Raw genomic sequence first — 16,357 nt, 5'->3', positions numbered from 1 at the left:
TTTTGTACAGAACTCACTGGATGAGTTTAAAGCCCCTACTGCCCACCACGGTGACTTGGCTTAAACACCCCGACTAACTATCAACACAAATCACATGTGTTCTTTGACACACATGTAATAACATTGCAGAAAAACCCTAAAAGAAAACACCAGGGACAAGAGTAACCAAATATTGTGCAGCCCACGACTATGAGATCTAAAAAAACAAACAAGGGACGACTCCCTTGGTTTCAGACTCAACTCAAAACACAACCTGTGTGTTATAACACAATTATAACAACGCATAGCGTGGCAATGATATCATGAGAGATCTATTTTGCATTACAATAAAAAATGTTTTGCATGGCAAACTCCACTTCCACGGCCCTGGCCTGGAGGAGCTCACACACAGACAGACATCCAGCCCCATGTAGGCAGGCAGTCCACTCCGCGGTGAGAAGATGATCCAGGAATAGCAAGGGGCCCTTTCACTCTAAATATAAACCAACACACTATATCCCCCCGTCCAGCAATACTTGGAAAGACAAGACAGTCACAGACAGTAGTAGGTTATGTAGTACAGTACTGCAGGAAAGTCGCTCGCCGAAAAAAAAGACTTGCAGATCGGCTCTTTTTTTCGGCGAGCGACGGCCTCGTACTTTGGATCCTTTCTTTGGGGGGTGGGTGGGGGGCGATGATGAGGGTAGTAGTGAGTACAAACCAATGCCATGATGTGCCGCTTGTCCGTTCACGCTGACCACGGTCACCGCGTTGTTGTTCATCTTCTTCGTCCACGGGTTCACCTTGGGCGGGGGGGCCTCGGTAAATTCCTTTTTGTTATTATTGCTTTTATCCTCCGGCGACGACTGATCCTTCTTGTTGTTGTTGTTCTTGTTGTTGGACCCGCCAGAAGAACCAGAGCCTCCCTGGTCCAGGCTGTCCTTATTGTTCTTAGCCTGGTTGTTACTGTCCTCCTTCGCCTGTTTTGTTCCACCACCACCACCACCTCCAGCCAGGTTGTCGGCGGTGGGGCTGTTGCTGCTGTTGTCTCCTTCCTTGGCGTCGACACTAGCAGCACCCATGATCTGCTGCTTCTTCGTCGGCCCTTTATTATTACTCTCCAAACGCTCCTCTTCGCCACCTCCACCTCCGTGGATCGCCTTGGAGATCAAGAGAGGAGCCTGCTCAACCTGAGTGGCCATTTCCCCCTTTTTTGCTCCTTCAACGACGAGACACGGATCGTCCGTCCACCCCCCAAAAAAAATCGGGCAATTCGATACCTAAATCTGATGGTTGGAGTGTTTCCGCAGAATAAAAGTCGTCCCCTGTCGCTTCTCCACTCCACCCCTAGACCAAAAGAGCTTCAGTCTAAGATGCAGAGTGGGAAATGCCGAGTTAAAACATATAAAAACGAGCGTTGCGAGACGAGCTTTTCTCTGTCAAAATTACAACCTTTAGCTTCACACCACCACCACTACCAGGCAGGCCAGGCAGCAACATGGATGATCCCCACCACGCGATACAAGGGGCCGGGAGCGCGCACGTACGCACGGTGGTAAAAGGGGGGAGTGACCACGCACGTACAGCGCCGAGCGGGGACGCGCAAAGCCAACAGAGACGGTAGTGGTGTAGTGGTGCTGAGAGAGAGAGGGACGGCCTCGCCCCTCTGAAGGGAAGGAACGGAACGCGTTTGGTTTGTGTAAAAAAAAAAAATCCACCATTCCAAAAGTCAAACACGTGTCCACGATGGGACTGCACGTGTGTCCCAATGCTCCAAATGCACCTTTCTGGACCATTTTGCATTTGATTTGACTGTACATCATTAGTAGAACAGAGAGAGAGAGAGAGAGAGAGAGAGAGAGAGTGTGTGTGTGTGTGTGTGTGTGTGTGTGTGTGTGTGTGTGTGTGTGTGTGTGTGTGTGTGACAGTGTGTGCGTGCGTGAGAGAGAGAGATGACAATTAACTCCAAGTCTCATTCAGATAAGGATACAGTATTTTCATGTGGCTGATTGATTATATAACAGATTGTTCAGGTCAAAGTTAGAAATGTGTGCCACTGCTGCCACTTGAGATAGTAAGCTGTGTGTGTGTGTGTGTGTGTGTGTGTGTGTGTGTGTGTGTGTGTGTGTGTGTGAGAGAGAGAGAGAGAGAGCTGCATGTGTGTTGTGTGTGGTGGGGGCGTTGTCTGCTGGAGGAAGCTGGTGGTAAATGAAAGGTCAAGTTGTAGCAGTTTGACTCTTGTAACACATCTTTACAGAAGCACAAGGGGTTCCGAGTTCATAGTTCATAATTCGCAAATAAATGTTTACTTTTTTGTTCTTCAAATGTTGTGTTTCTGTAAAATGCTATAAAATGGTAAGCTATATGCGTACTTAGCATAACGATTCCAGGCTATTATCAGCTTTATGACTCAACACATAATGGTCTGACATGCAGCATACAAATGGCCTGATAAAGAACACATTACAGCTGCTGTTTATAACAGACTGCACATTAGACTCGAGCAACGTTTCGACCATTGGGATCTTTACAGATATTTATTATTATTATTATTATTATTATTTTACAAAGAATTGTACATGTTCTAACCTTTAAGGATGCATGTGATGTGTAATACATGATTGTCTCTTTTAGCAGTGACATAAAACTACTACTACGACTTAGTATCAGACCTGCTGTGAAGGACTGAAAAATATTGTCTTGTGGATGTTGATGGATACAGTTTGCGGATGGACATACTATTGGCAATATGGCTATTGTATTGTTGTGACATTTCTGGTTATACATTTTGTTTAAATAAACTTGGTGGTTCTTTGCAGTATTAAAACCAGTAAGACGCGCATCTCGCATGTGATGTCATGAGACCCAGATCTCAGGTCTCCCCCATATATGAGACCCAGGTCTCACAATGGGGCTTTCCCCATGTATGGGGATTTTGAGTGACTGACTGACAGGAAATGCATGATTCCATAGTTAACTGTGACCTTTGCGGCAACCACAGTGGTTATCATGAGACTGTCACAATATGATCATTTATTGGCATTCCCATATATGGGCTTAATATTGATCACAGTCAAGGATCTCCATATATGGGCATAACAGGGTCGCCTGACTGCCGAGCAGTCAGATGACGGCGCAGCTCTCGAGGTTGCAGATTCTGCTCAGCAGCTAGTCTCTGACGGCAGTGCCTCTAGCGTTCCCTGGCCAGACGACGGCGCCACTCTTCGGCAGTCTCATCCGTGAGAGTGTGGGGGTCGTACTGCTGGGGCAGATCAGCTTGTGCACGCATCCACCTGGGTGACGACAGACTGCTGGGCGAGTGCGGTCACTTTGGCACTGGAAGAACTTTGACCAATAAATGCACAATGAAAACAGGTATGGACAAGGGTTCCTGGCCATGGCCAGGGTTCATGGCCATATAAGCGTGTCTTGGAGACCATGACTAGATGTGATATCACAATGCGTGACCATATGGGACATTCCCGTATATGGGGATTGGTGAGTGATGGGGATTGCAAGTTAGGTGTTGTGACAGACGTCACGTGTTGTCACGATGACCTGGGGGCTTGCCTGGGGTGTGTGACTTCATGACAGAGTGACGGGAATTGTATGTTGTGACAAAAACGCAAGATTTCATAGTTATATCTGCGACCTTCGGTCGCAAAAACTGTCTGAAACCATACTGTAGTAATTCATTCATTATTCATTAATTTTAATTAAGTATAACCATGCATTTGTGAAAATATGTATTGGGTTTTGAATGAGTTTCGCAGGCCCATTTATTATGTTTGTGAAAATCAAAAAGAAGCATGCAAATCTTCAATTTTAAAAAGTGTCCCTAAAGAGGTTTTGCTATACACATTAACCATGGCAGGACACGTAGTGTGTCCCCTTTCGTTGTTGTTGGGGTATATTTGCCAAGTATATTTGCACACCTGGAACTCTCTGCATTTACCCATCGTGTTCTATTAGGAACAGTGGGTGCTATTTTTAACAGAGCTCGCTGTCAACCCGCTGAATATCTTCTAGGGTTCAAGTGGTTAAGACCTATCTATCTACACAGTATACATATATCATACAGTATACATAATCAGGCAATAATCCTCCAGACGCATTACCACAAGATTGCTTACTGTGTCATTCATTCAATGTCATTATACAGTATGATTCTATAATACAGAGCAGGAGACTATAAGAATAACTTTGGAATCGACTTTAGCTCCCCATGAAAAATAAAAGAAATGTCCTCTGTCCCAACAGCACATGACCTGCCTGCATCTCCACGACTAGCCAATTAGTTCATGCTGTGGCCTCGACATAATTCACTGTCACTTGCCCATAGCCGAGCAGATGCCCTGAATACCTATTATGATTATACAGAAATAACAGAAATATTCCTTCATCGATTTGCCATCACAAGTCGTTTGTCAAGACATACTATAAAAGTCTGGGGCGTAGCATCATAAACATAATCTGTGTTTGAATGAAAGGGTCGTGTAGTCCTTGTGTAAACATGGTGCAGTACAGTCAGTGTAATGTGAATTGTGCGAGTTTATGTGTGAGAAAGAAACACAAAGAGAAAGAAATCACCATGCATCATATACAAAATATAAAGGAGACAAATGTAGTAATTGCTATGGTTGATTTAGACAAGGTTTTGCTTGTGTCACGCACCAAAAATATCCAAGCTACACGCCACAGTGCAACGCATTGTGAGCTTGTAGATCAGTTATTTTTGGTGGGCGACACGAGTGCACAACTAAGTATAACTCATGCTATTACAATAAGTAGGAGAAAGACGGTCACAAGAAAGCGAGAGCTGACACTGGAGCTGACCTTGGCATTCCTCTTGACACGTGGCCATGGAACTCTCTTTGAGCTTACTGTACGCGTACTTCCTGTTTAACATGCACACACCCACATGTACACACCCCCTACAACCCTTCCACATACCTGTGCAGAGGTGTAAAGGGTGGAGCTGTCACTATAGGAAGCTGACAGGCTAGCTAAGATGAAGGATTAGATCTCACATGTTTGTACAGTTACCCCATGCAGTAGTATAGACTCTATAGCAGGCAGAATGATCAGAATGACAGTGTATTTTTAAACCTCATACGTTTTATGGTAATATGTATACGTTTTGATGGCGGGTCATATTGGATATAATGTACTGAAGGATTTAGTGCTAACAAAGTAGTACTCCAAATTAATAACATTGCAAAGTTTAAGCACATGTGTACTAAAGGTGATCTTCCACAGGTCTGAAAGAGGGCCCTCATCTTTCTTTAGGTTGTTAATATGGAACTGTCAACAGCCTATTAATGGAGCCAGTGAAACTAGTCTGCAGTTGTTGCAGCTGACAGAATTGTGCAACATAATTGGTATAAGGCTAAACCTCACTAAAACTGTAATGAGCATGCAATAGTCCACAGTGTCTGGGTTAAGGGTGGAGTGGGTACAGCTCCTCTGTTGTTTTGTGTCTACAGTATCTACAGCACATTATATATTGTTTCCCGTTGAAATTGAGGCAGATCAGTGCTGCATGACATGCTACAGTATGCATTAATTATGTGGTTTAATTAAATGCACTTAATGCGTGCGTGCGTGCGTGCGTGCGTGCGTGCGTGCGTGCGTGCGTGCGTGCGTGCGTGCGTGCGTGCGTGCGTGCGTGCGTGCGTGTGTGTGGAGGACATTAGGCAACATTGTGTTGTGTGGATGTCAGACTGTGAGATGTAATCAAGGCGAACAGAGATTTGGCCCACCCTTTTATTTACTAGATAGATCATATTCAATTTGTTTTAAAGTGCAAATAACATGCATTTTAAAACTGCTTTTAATATTTAATATCATATTGTCTATATGTCCCTCAAAGTTATTTCTAATGGTTTGAGCCTCAATCACTACTCTGTTATAACCAGTCCTTGTCAATTCTTTCTGGACTTTGAACCACAATGTACCACAATGTCCTGGGATGGTGGGGGTGCTGATATGCAGATTATTTAATATTTGAGTCATTATAATACTGATGCTAGATAAAAACCAGGCTTGTTTCCATTCCATGCCAGCTTGGAAAATCAACAATGGTGGACATTGTAAACAAAGTGGAAATGCAAATTTGGAACTGAAGACTGATGAAGGGTCAAATATAGTCCTGGTTGGAAGCTGGAACCCTCGTTTCCGTGATTCCATGCTGCAGTACATTAGAATAAATAAAATATTTTTCTGTCAGATCAGATGTAGTCACAATGGCATTAACATGAAATTACAGATCATCTAATTAATAGTACCCTAATTTCAATGCGAACTAGAGACCATTGTCTAGTTTTGAAATCATTGCAGTAAATTTGTAAAAGGGGCAGTAGAGTATAGACCCGTAGTAGACCGTAGTAGTAAACCCGTCTGAAACAGACTTACTGCTCTAAATGCCTCTAGTCGTTTCACCACCAGCTCACATGACAGTCAGCCCTGTAGCCTCCCTGTTGACAAAACCTATATTCAAATGTCACAGTTTGCCCAGGGTTTGATTTGAAAGAAACAGAGGGAGGACATTTTCTGAAGCACTAAAGGTCTATATATATATACTTTGTGCAATAAAATATAGCTTATAATATCCACACAATGCATCGCAAAAACCTTTTGAAATTTTGTGACAAATTTTCCCAAAATAGGGATAGAAACATTTTCTGTTGTTTTTAGTTCTTTTGGGGGCCTTTATTTGATAGCGATAGTGGAGATAGACAGGAAATGGCAGGGGAAGCAGATGGGGAAGATAATGTAGCAAAGGCCTCAGGTCTGGCTCAACCAAGGTCTAAGGACTAAGTCTTGAAATTATATGATATTTCTGTAGGAGGGTGTAGTAGGGAATGATGTCTTGCCCCAAGTAAAGGTGTATTGGGGTCTTGTTCACGCTTGAATCGGAGCAGCAGGATCGGTATTGCACTCGCTGAAAGGGTAGAGAAGTTCACTTGGGACTGGGAGACTCGTAGTAGATCTGCTGTTCCCGCCAGTTATTGGGCATCAAGTACAGATGCTTCCTGCGCATCTCCTTAGGGAAGTCCTCTGGGCACGTCCCACTGAGTAGACAAAGGACCCGGTGAGGGGGGTTATATCTTCACGATGGCCTTGGAACGCCTTGGGATCCCCCAGTATGAAGTGGCTAATGTTGTCCGGTAAAGGAAGTCTGGAGCTCTCTGCTGGAACTGTTGACCCCGCGATCCGTCCTCGGATAAGCAGCTGAAGATGGATGGATGGAAGGAATTATGATATTAGCAAACATAAATATCAGACAAATCATACAGTACATTTCCCAAAAGGAATTTGGATTTAATTCAGTCAAGCAGCCATGAGACATATCAGCACCGGCAGTAAAGTTGTATGACAAGAGTGGCATGGATCTCCCCTATATAGGAAATCAAACTGTGGTCGTGCCTAAACAAAATGTAAAACAAATGATTGTATTGGCAGCACACAGGTGGCTGGTGGCAGACCATCGGTGACAATAGAATCAAGAGAACGTAATCCTGTTGATACGCATCTCTCTTTTGCTCTGTCTCCCAATGCTATTTCTCTCCCTCTCTCTGCCTTGTTCCGACCTAGCTACTGTTTGTTCCTATAGCCATAACAAAGGCGACACCAAAACACCAACACACAGCTGGCTGAAACAAATCAAAATCACGCACGTACATACACGCACGTACATACACATGCACCCATGTGCACGCAAACACAACACAACACATAACACACACACACACACGCACACACACACACACACACACACACACACACACACACACACACACACACACACACACACACACACACACACACACACACACACACACACACACACACACACACACACACACACACACAGCAGTGCTGCTGGATCAGTTTACTCATGTGGGGATTACGGCTGTTTAAGGAGGTGCCTGAGAGTTATTGTCAGTTACAGATGAGTCATTCCTTTATGTTAACTCCAGTTCAAACCTACAGTATTTGTAAAGCATGGGCAGAGCAACGAGAAACAAATACAGAGGACAAAATCACACATTTTGAGATTTGAAGACAATCGGGTAAGTGTGTGTGTGTGTGTGTGTGTGCGTGCGTGCGTGCGTGCGTGCGTGCGTGCGTGCGTGCGTGCGTGCGTGCGTGTGTGTGGAGGACATTAGGCAACATTGTGTTGTGTGGATGTCAGACTGTGAGATGTAATCAAGGCGAACAGAGATTTGGCCCACCCTTTTATTTACTAGATAGATCATATTCAATTTGTTTTAAAGTGCAAATAACATGCATTTTAAAACTGCTTTTAATATTTAATATCATATTGTCTATATGTCCCTCAAAGTTATTTCTAATGGTTTGAGCCTCAATCACTACTCTGTTATAACCAGTCCTTGTCAATTCTTTCTGGACTTTGAACCACAATGTACCACAATGTCCTGGGATGGTGGGGGTGCTGATATGCAGATTATTTAATATTTGAGTCATTATAATACTGATGCTAGATAAAAACCAGGCTTGTTTCCATTCCATGCCAGCTTGGAAAATCAACAATGGTGGACATTGTAAACAAAGTGGAAATGCAAATTTGGAACTGAAGACTGAAGAAGAGGAGGAATTATACAAAGTAGGGTGACATTGATGACATCACGATGAGGACAAAATCAGTTGAGCTGTTCCTGAGAGCAATTTCCATTAAAACACCCATATGATATGAAAGCCTGATTGTTCAAAATTGGTTATTTGTGGGGATAGAAAACACATATGGGAGCCCCAAAAACCCCAAAGAAATTGATTTTTGTTTAAATATTATAGGTCCTTTAACTTAGCCTGGTTCCAGCCCTGAATCGCTATAGCCACGCCCATTAAGAAAATATGTTCTGTCGATTCAGTGAAACTAAATGGAAATTCAGACTAGTGTCAGGCTAGTTTTAACTCACACAATGGATTTAAATATATACACACACACACACACACACACACACACACACACACACACACACACACACACACACACACACACACACACACACACACACACACACACACACACACACACACACACACACACACACACACACACTTGACACCACTTGACTTGACTTGTATAATATCTGAAATATCATAAGGCACACATTACAGCAACACTGTTTAAACCAGACACTGAACCATTTTGAGCAGAAATGTCTGGCAGAATAGTCATCATCAGTGAATGATAGGAAGACATAATGGAAGACTATTAAATACAAAACTTAATACATGACAAAATAAGAAATCCTATAGCAATCCAGTCACTCAGGGACAATTTACTTGCAGGGGAGAATATTGAAATCTCCACACACACACACACACACACACACACACACACACACACACACACACACACACACACACACACACACACACACACACACACACACACACACACACACACACACACACACACACACACACACACACACACACACACACACACACGCACGTCTGTCATCATCACACCTTCTTTTGGCAGTGCCAGGGGGGGGGGGGGGGGGGGGGTGTCAAAGGTTTGGAACCAGAGGTCATGGCTATGATTGGGGAGTTAACGTGTTGAGAAACGCAGCTCTGCGTTAGTGGAGTTTGGAGGCCCCACTTACTTTCTCAGGGTCTCAGAGATGGGATTGGTAAGGTTCTCACATTTTGATGTGAAGGACCCCTGGCCTAAATTGGTACGCATCAGTTAATCCATTCAGAAATTCTACTGTTATTTGATTTAGTCATTGTCAGTCTCACACACATTATGTACTGTGGTCCTTTTCCTGTCACTGCCAACCCACAGTTTGTCTGTGGACTTCCACCTGTCACCATGCCAGATCTTCTCACAGGACTGTGAGAAGTTTCACCAGGGGAGTAATAATGCACGCCTACGTTCACACTCTCCCAGAGACACCTCCCACTATTGAACAGGCACTCCACCCGCTCCACCCCGACTTGCTAGTGTAGCAACAAGGACACGATCCCCTTCTGGCTTCCCAGTGTTCCCACCCACGAACACCTGTCAACAGTGTTCACTGTCAATCTCCTGGCAGAGCTGGCTGCACCACTGTGTGGCCTAGCGATTTACCTCTACACTACAGCAGTGATGTAAATAGGTTTTCAATGTAATGAGTCCCGGGATGCAGGGATGGTCTTTTAGATGAGTCCCAGGGAAATGTTATGAGTCCCACTTCAACGATGTTAGGAGTCAAATTTTGCCATTTTTACAAATTGCAGCATTTAACTCCCATTTCATTTTGGTTATAATGTGGTTATATATGCATGTAGAAAACAGTCCCTTAACTATAAACTGCGTTTTGGGATGCAAAATGCAGCCTATTTTAATCTCTGCTACAACACCTGGATAAAGGACAGCACCTGGATAAAGGGTCTTAAAGATAACCCATAACCTCGATGATAACCTTCACTGTCATTATATAAATTATGTATATGCTTTTGCTTTGAAATTCATCAGTTGTTCTGTCATAGGACGGATGCTTCAGTGTTATTTTCAGCTGTATTTTGACTTGAGTGGATGGACAGAGAGGGATGGAGAGAGCTGGTCAACAGATTGTCTGTGGTGCCCCAACGGCCCTCCGGGGTTACGGGATAGGTGAGGTGAGACTTGAGTACTTGTGCACACCTACGTCTAATAGTAGGCCTACAGTGGTTTTGGTTTGCTGACAGAGTGCATTGTAATTGGACGTTGACTTGTTTTTTTTTTTTTATTGGGTATTCACACAGCCAAACTACAAGACTATTCTTGTTGGTTGGGTAGTCGGCCCCCACTCCCAGAGTCCCCAGAGTTCCCCAGAGTTCCCCCCCCCCCCCCCCCCCCCGCCCCCCTCTCTCTTTCCCATTCAGTTGGCAGTATTGGCAATACATATTAGTACAAACTGTTTAATCACTGATATTGCTTAACAATGTGTTTGGGAAACATGTCATTAAAACACGCTGTTTGCTTGCCAACAGACACGCACAGCCCCTAGCCTATACAATAAGTCATCTAATTAAAACCACAGCATCTCACTTGAAAGCCTTTCCTCAAATCCACTCGCACACCTGTCAGTTCCTTCTACTGTAGGAACAGGCACACGAAACTCACACAGAAGTGCACTCACAAAAAATTGTGAGAAAAGCCCACACACACACGCACACGCACACGCGCGCGCGCACACACACACACACACACACACACACACACACACACACACACACACACACACACACACACACACACTTACCCGAGTCCCCATAGGGGCCCCTCGTTGTAAACACTACAATATTCTGACCAACGGCAGAATCCTATTCTTTGCAGGCGATGACATCAGTGGCATGTAAAGCTCTCTGGCATTGTCCGGCCCTCTGGAGCTCTTTAGTAATGTAATCGCCAGTGAAACGGCAACGGGCCACGAGGATAAAAACTCAAGTCAGCAACTGGTCAGCAAATCACAATTGAAAGCCGTTAAATGGTGGAACTGCTCTGTAAGCAATGCCAGCCGTGGGCATTGTGGACTGAGTCTGGGAGTGCACAGAGTTTGGAGGAGAGATAGGTACTGTGTATGACTTTTATTTTGTTTATTTTATTATCCAGCCACAGTGCAATAAGTGATGTCAATAAATGGGCACGTTGATAGACAGAACAGTGGCTGGCAGTCAATATGTGGCCAAAAGTCAAAGACAGACCAACAACAGTGTATCGTGATTGTTTGAAAAGGGACTTCAGCATTAATCCCAGCATCCCATCTTTTTAAACCTTATATTATTCTGGTGTTATACCATTCATATAATAGCACACATATCAACTTTACATTTTTGTAGCATATATACAGTATTTGAAAGAAATCACACTTGTGTGAAGTGAGTGTCGCCTTTGTTTGCCTCTGTACATCACGTGGGGGGCATGCTTAAAGCAAATATAAAAAGTCCATAGACTTGTCTGCCACATGACGTCACTGGGGCAGGGGGGGGGCTTGCTGATTTTAGGGGGCACGTGAATAGGACAAACATTAAAGTCCATAGACTTAATTGGCTGCCATATGACGTCATGTCTGAAAGCCATACGTTGGAGGGGCTAGCACCCTCAAAAATAGAACTATTAAAACTCTGCAAGTATATAGTGTTTATTCATATTGGTGGTTGGTTACCTAATCATGATCACTAACTTTAGTTCACAGTTCAACCATTTTGAAACATTCACCACAAAATTACTGGATTTGACAGAGTGCGCAACCCTTCTGGCACAGGTAGGTACACCTCCTATACTGAACAATATTTGAAACCACACTTCTGAATGAGCCTTGTGGATTTCATCCAGGCAATACTCCACCATGTGGCATCCACAGGAATTACCTTGTGAATGCCTTTCTGCATGTTCATGTAAGTCTGCTCATGAAAACAGATATACAGCATACACAGTACATTTATTATAAAGGTTATGTTAGTCGTTATAGTATGATGGTGACATTTCTTCTGGACTCCTTGAGGAATGTCAACTAAAACAATATTTAAAGTGTACAGTAGCCTATATATTCAGCCTGTACATAACAGAAAACAGCCAGACTGAGGAAACATTCATAACACTGTTGCAATTTGAAGGATGCAACAGTGATAACATTTCAGGCCTCGCATTTACATGTAATTTAAAATCCTAAAAAGAACATCATCATCAATCCAAATGCTTTATAAGTAGCCTAAGCTGCATAGCCTATAGCTGATTCTCCACCAACAGTCACATTAAGATTATGATATATGTCAGAAGTTGTGCTCCCTCACTACAAACATAGTGACTGTGTGGTATATTCTCATACCATTCTCTACACTGCTGAGACTTAACCAAAAACCGGAGAGCAGGAGAGAAAGTTGAGACGGCAGACAGCTATAGACGCTCTTATCCAGGGCGATTTACAATAAGCAAGGTAAACACATTCATCAAATGCAGAAAAGACAGTGAAGTACCTCAGTAAACTACAGGTAAACCGAGACAAACTATCAAAATAATTTGTTGGCTACATTGAGACTATAGGATGCAGGTAAACAGTGAACCTATAGCATCTGTCAAAATAGCATGCTATCTACATTTTAACCTTGTGATGAAAAAAAACAAACACCTGTGTGAAGTGAGGGTCGTTCTTATCATCGTACATCATCATGACGTAACATGTCAATTTGCTCAGACACATATGACGTAAATTCTCCATTCATTGTCAATGGGAATTTTATATTTGCGTAGGCTATAGGACAAAAATACTGATTTGCTCAGAAACATAGGACGTAAATTCTCTGTTCATTGTCAATGGGAATTTAATGTCGAAAATAGCCGATTTGCTCAGACACATATGACGTAAATTCTCCATTCATTGTCAATGGGAATTTTATGTTTGTGTAAGACAAAAATCTACACTAATAATTGAATATAGCTGGGGCTAGCGCTCCTAAAAACAAACAAACAAAAAAGCCTATTAAAGAAACTAAAACAAGAGAACAAAAGGACCAGGGTAAGTCTACATGGTCAAAAATACGTGAGTTGTGCAACTTGTGCCCATCCAGTCCCTCGCTGGTGCTGGACAATGGGTACTGGTACTGGTACGGTGCTTATTTTATTATTATTATTTTTAATGGCATTAACGTTTTGACCATGGTTGGTCTTCATCAGGTGACAAAACAGGGCAGGTGATAATTGTTACAAACACCATTCTGTGATAATTGTAGAAAAGCACCACCACATAACAAACTAATTTATAAAACTTGCTGGCTTGAGCATTTGTTAAATCTGTGTACTAGTGCAACTTCAGCTTGTACAGTCTTGTCAAGCATACCAACCTAAACCCATATGCCCCATCAGCACACTCAGGAGCAGGAAGCCTAACATTCAGGTTCCATAGCGGGTGGGTACCTGCTTGGTAAGTAGAGAACATTGGCTAGGCTGAGGCTGAGCTGGGGTTGAGCAACATTTTCAGCAACACAGTCACTGCTGATGAATGAACTATAGGTCTGCAGTGAGCTGTGCATGTGCTTTTATGGGCATTTATTCAAAGTGGATTAATTTAAAACTATTAAATTACTCTCCCACAGCATAAATTGAAATAATATTTTGGATAATAAACTGCATCTCTATCACAGCATGAATTGCATTATTGCGTATAATTACATGTAGTTTGCTATTTTGTTTGTTTTGGCCATCATTGCACCTTAACACTCTGGAAGAGGGTCCTCTCTTTTGTCATCCATCTCAAGGTATACCGGTATTCATTTTTCTTTCCTGTCAAAAGTTTTTTGCTTGCAATTGTGGGTCAAGTTCAGGGGGTGTTGTTTCGTTTGCTATGATTAAATATGCATAAAGTGCTTTCTTACATCGTTTGTATTGTATTTGTATTTTCCATGGGTAGACTTCAATGTGAACTGTCCCTTGCCTGACCTGCCATGGCTTGTTAGTGTTACCATTAATGAGAACAACTTCTCATGTTTTTAAGACCAACGACTCCAGGGGATATCATATCCGTGGTCATTTTATGCCTTTAAGAATTTCCGGCATTCTGCTAAAGTTAAACTATACTGTGGTCAAACTGCCATAAGATTTTCAGTACAGCTGCACATTAAAGAAGCCCTGGCTGCAAAGGCAATATCACACCTGCAGCAGTATAACTATAATAGCTATACACATCCCTCTTCTGTCAAAACATCTACAACGTTTCCTAATCATTTTTACAATGTTTCATGAGTATCAGGATTGGTTTATAACCTGTTCAACCTGTTTTAGCCCCAACATGATGTTGACGTTTTAACTAGTAGGCTCTCTGATCACCTGGCTACGGATATCCACTGTAACAAACCTCCTCCTTCCCATTGTATGAAACACATACAGCACAATGACATTTAAGATAATATAGAAAATATAATAAGACATATAAACAATTGTCTTTTCTTTAACAGGCCTACTCAGCTGCTTGCCCAGTCAGTGTGGCCCTCCCATAGAGTTGACCCCTCCACTGGAATCTGAGCTAGTGACCGGAGACCATTATCTTGACTTTTGTCTTATCCCTTTTCATCCGTCATCTAGCTCTCCCTTCTTATCTACAGAGGTTGACTTGGCCGGAGATAATCTGGCTGAAAATGGATTATTTACAATAGCTTAATATTATATTTAACAATAGCTTATTATTATATTCATTCCATTTGAGTTCCCTTCTAGAGCTTGGTGTTTGGCCTAATCTTATGCTATGCATAAACCCCATACTTATAGGCCCCTCTAGTGGTGATCTTGCGCACATTCCACAAGCTAAAGAAAAATCTAGGATAATCATTTATACATATAATCCACGAATATTTTGCCTCTTTTGATGCTTTCCTATAAAAGAAAATCACACCCGTGTGATATTACATTCACATTGTCATTCGGTGCTCAGCAAGTCATATCATCACAAATGTCATTCCGGCCAAATAAATCACAATTTGCGTCTTCACTTTTCTGTCACATTTGTCTTCAATGTGGAAAGCTGGGCACAGGAGGGGCTAGCAGTGGCACCCCTTAAAAACGTAAAATAAATACTTTTAGCCATTTAGGCCAGTGGTTCAAGTAATTCAACTACCAAAATAAGCGACTTTACAGAAAAGAAACAAGCCCAAAGTCACTTATAATCAGCAGACTTGGCAACACTAACAGACACGCTCATTGAGTTCTTTGTTTGATTTGGACTTTATTGTGTCGGACCATACTGTGTAGACAACATGCTTCAAATGTGCTGGTTTTAGGAAAGCTTCATACAAAAACTATTAAACAAATACAACTGTAGAAAAGTCACAGTAGGCACTATAGGCACCAAATGGACCCTTATGGGGTTGTAACTTGTAACTCAGTGAGTGTAAAAATGTAACCAACTATAGACCCTCATAGGGTTTGTAACGTCAAGAATAAAAAAATATTCATCAAATGGACCTGTTCCATTTTATTCACTCTTGGAGTTAAACGAACAATGATGATTAGCATTACAGTGTAGGATAATGAATGGATTTGGACAAGAGGCTGTTGGCTCAAAGTAAAAACCATGCGGTGATGCAAAACCATCCCTTTATAAATAAAGACTTTAAATATGTCTGATATATAGACAGTGAATCTTCAGCTGTACACCATCCGAAAATACATTCCCTGTAAAGTATTCACCTGTGTGTGTGTGTGTGTGTGTGTGTGTGTGTGTATGTGAGTGTGTGTGTGTGTGTGTGTGTGTGTGTGTGTGTGTGTGTGTGTGTGTGTGTGTGTGTGTGTGTGTGTGTGTGCGTGTGCGCGCGCGCGCGTGTTTGTGTGTGCACATCTGTCCTTGGCTCCTTGCTGTATATCCATTACAACTTTGATGTTGAATTGAGG

The 16,357-nt window shown here is 42.6% G+C and overlaps 2 protein-coding genes across 4 annotated transcripts in view; both read right to left on the bottom strand.

Annotated features, from left to right (window-relative positions):
* Positions 1 to 1,506, bottom strand: part of larp1 (La ribonucleoprotein 1, translational regulator) — a 67,581-nt gene extending 66,075 nt beyond the window's left edge. For all 3 annotated transcript variants that reach the window (XM_083785186.1, XM_083785187.1, XM_083785188.1), the window contains exon 1: positions 701 to 1,506. In XM_083785186.1, the coding sequence (XP_083641312.1) occupies positions 701 to 1,181 (481 nt within the window). In that variant the 5' untranslated portion in view covers positions 1,182 to 1,506. The remainder of the gene's footprint in view (positions 1 to 700) is intronic.
* Positions 1,507 to 15,680: 14,174 nt separating this feature from the next.
* The window catches only part of LOC310863808 (stanniocalcin-2-like), a 6,255-nt gene continuing 5,578 nt past the window's right edge, over positions 15,681 to 16,357 (bottom strand). The window contains exon 4 of the mRNA XM_083772300.1: positions 15,681 to 16,357. This exon is cut by the window's right edge and continues 606 nt beyond it. The gene's annotated coding sequence lies outside the window, so the exon portion shown is untranslated.

Source organism: Protomyctophum parallelum, assembly GCF_964188405.1.
Source record: "Protomyctophum parallelum genome assembly, chromosome: 1".
In the NCBI taxonomy this organism is placed as follows: Eukaryota; Metazoa; Chordata; class Actinopteri; order Myctophiformes; family Myctophidae; genus Protomyctophum; species Protomyctophum parallelum.
This window is presented reverse-complemented; position numbering and strand designations above follow the sequence as displayed.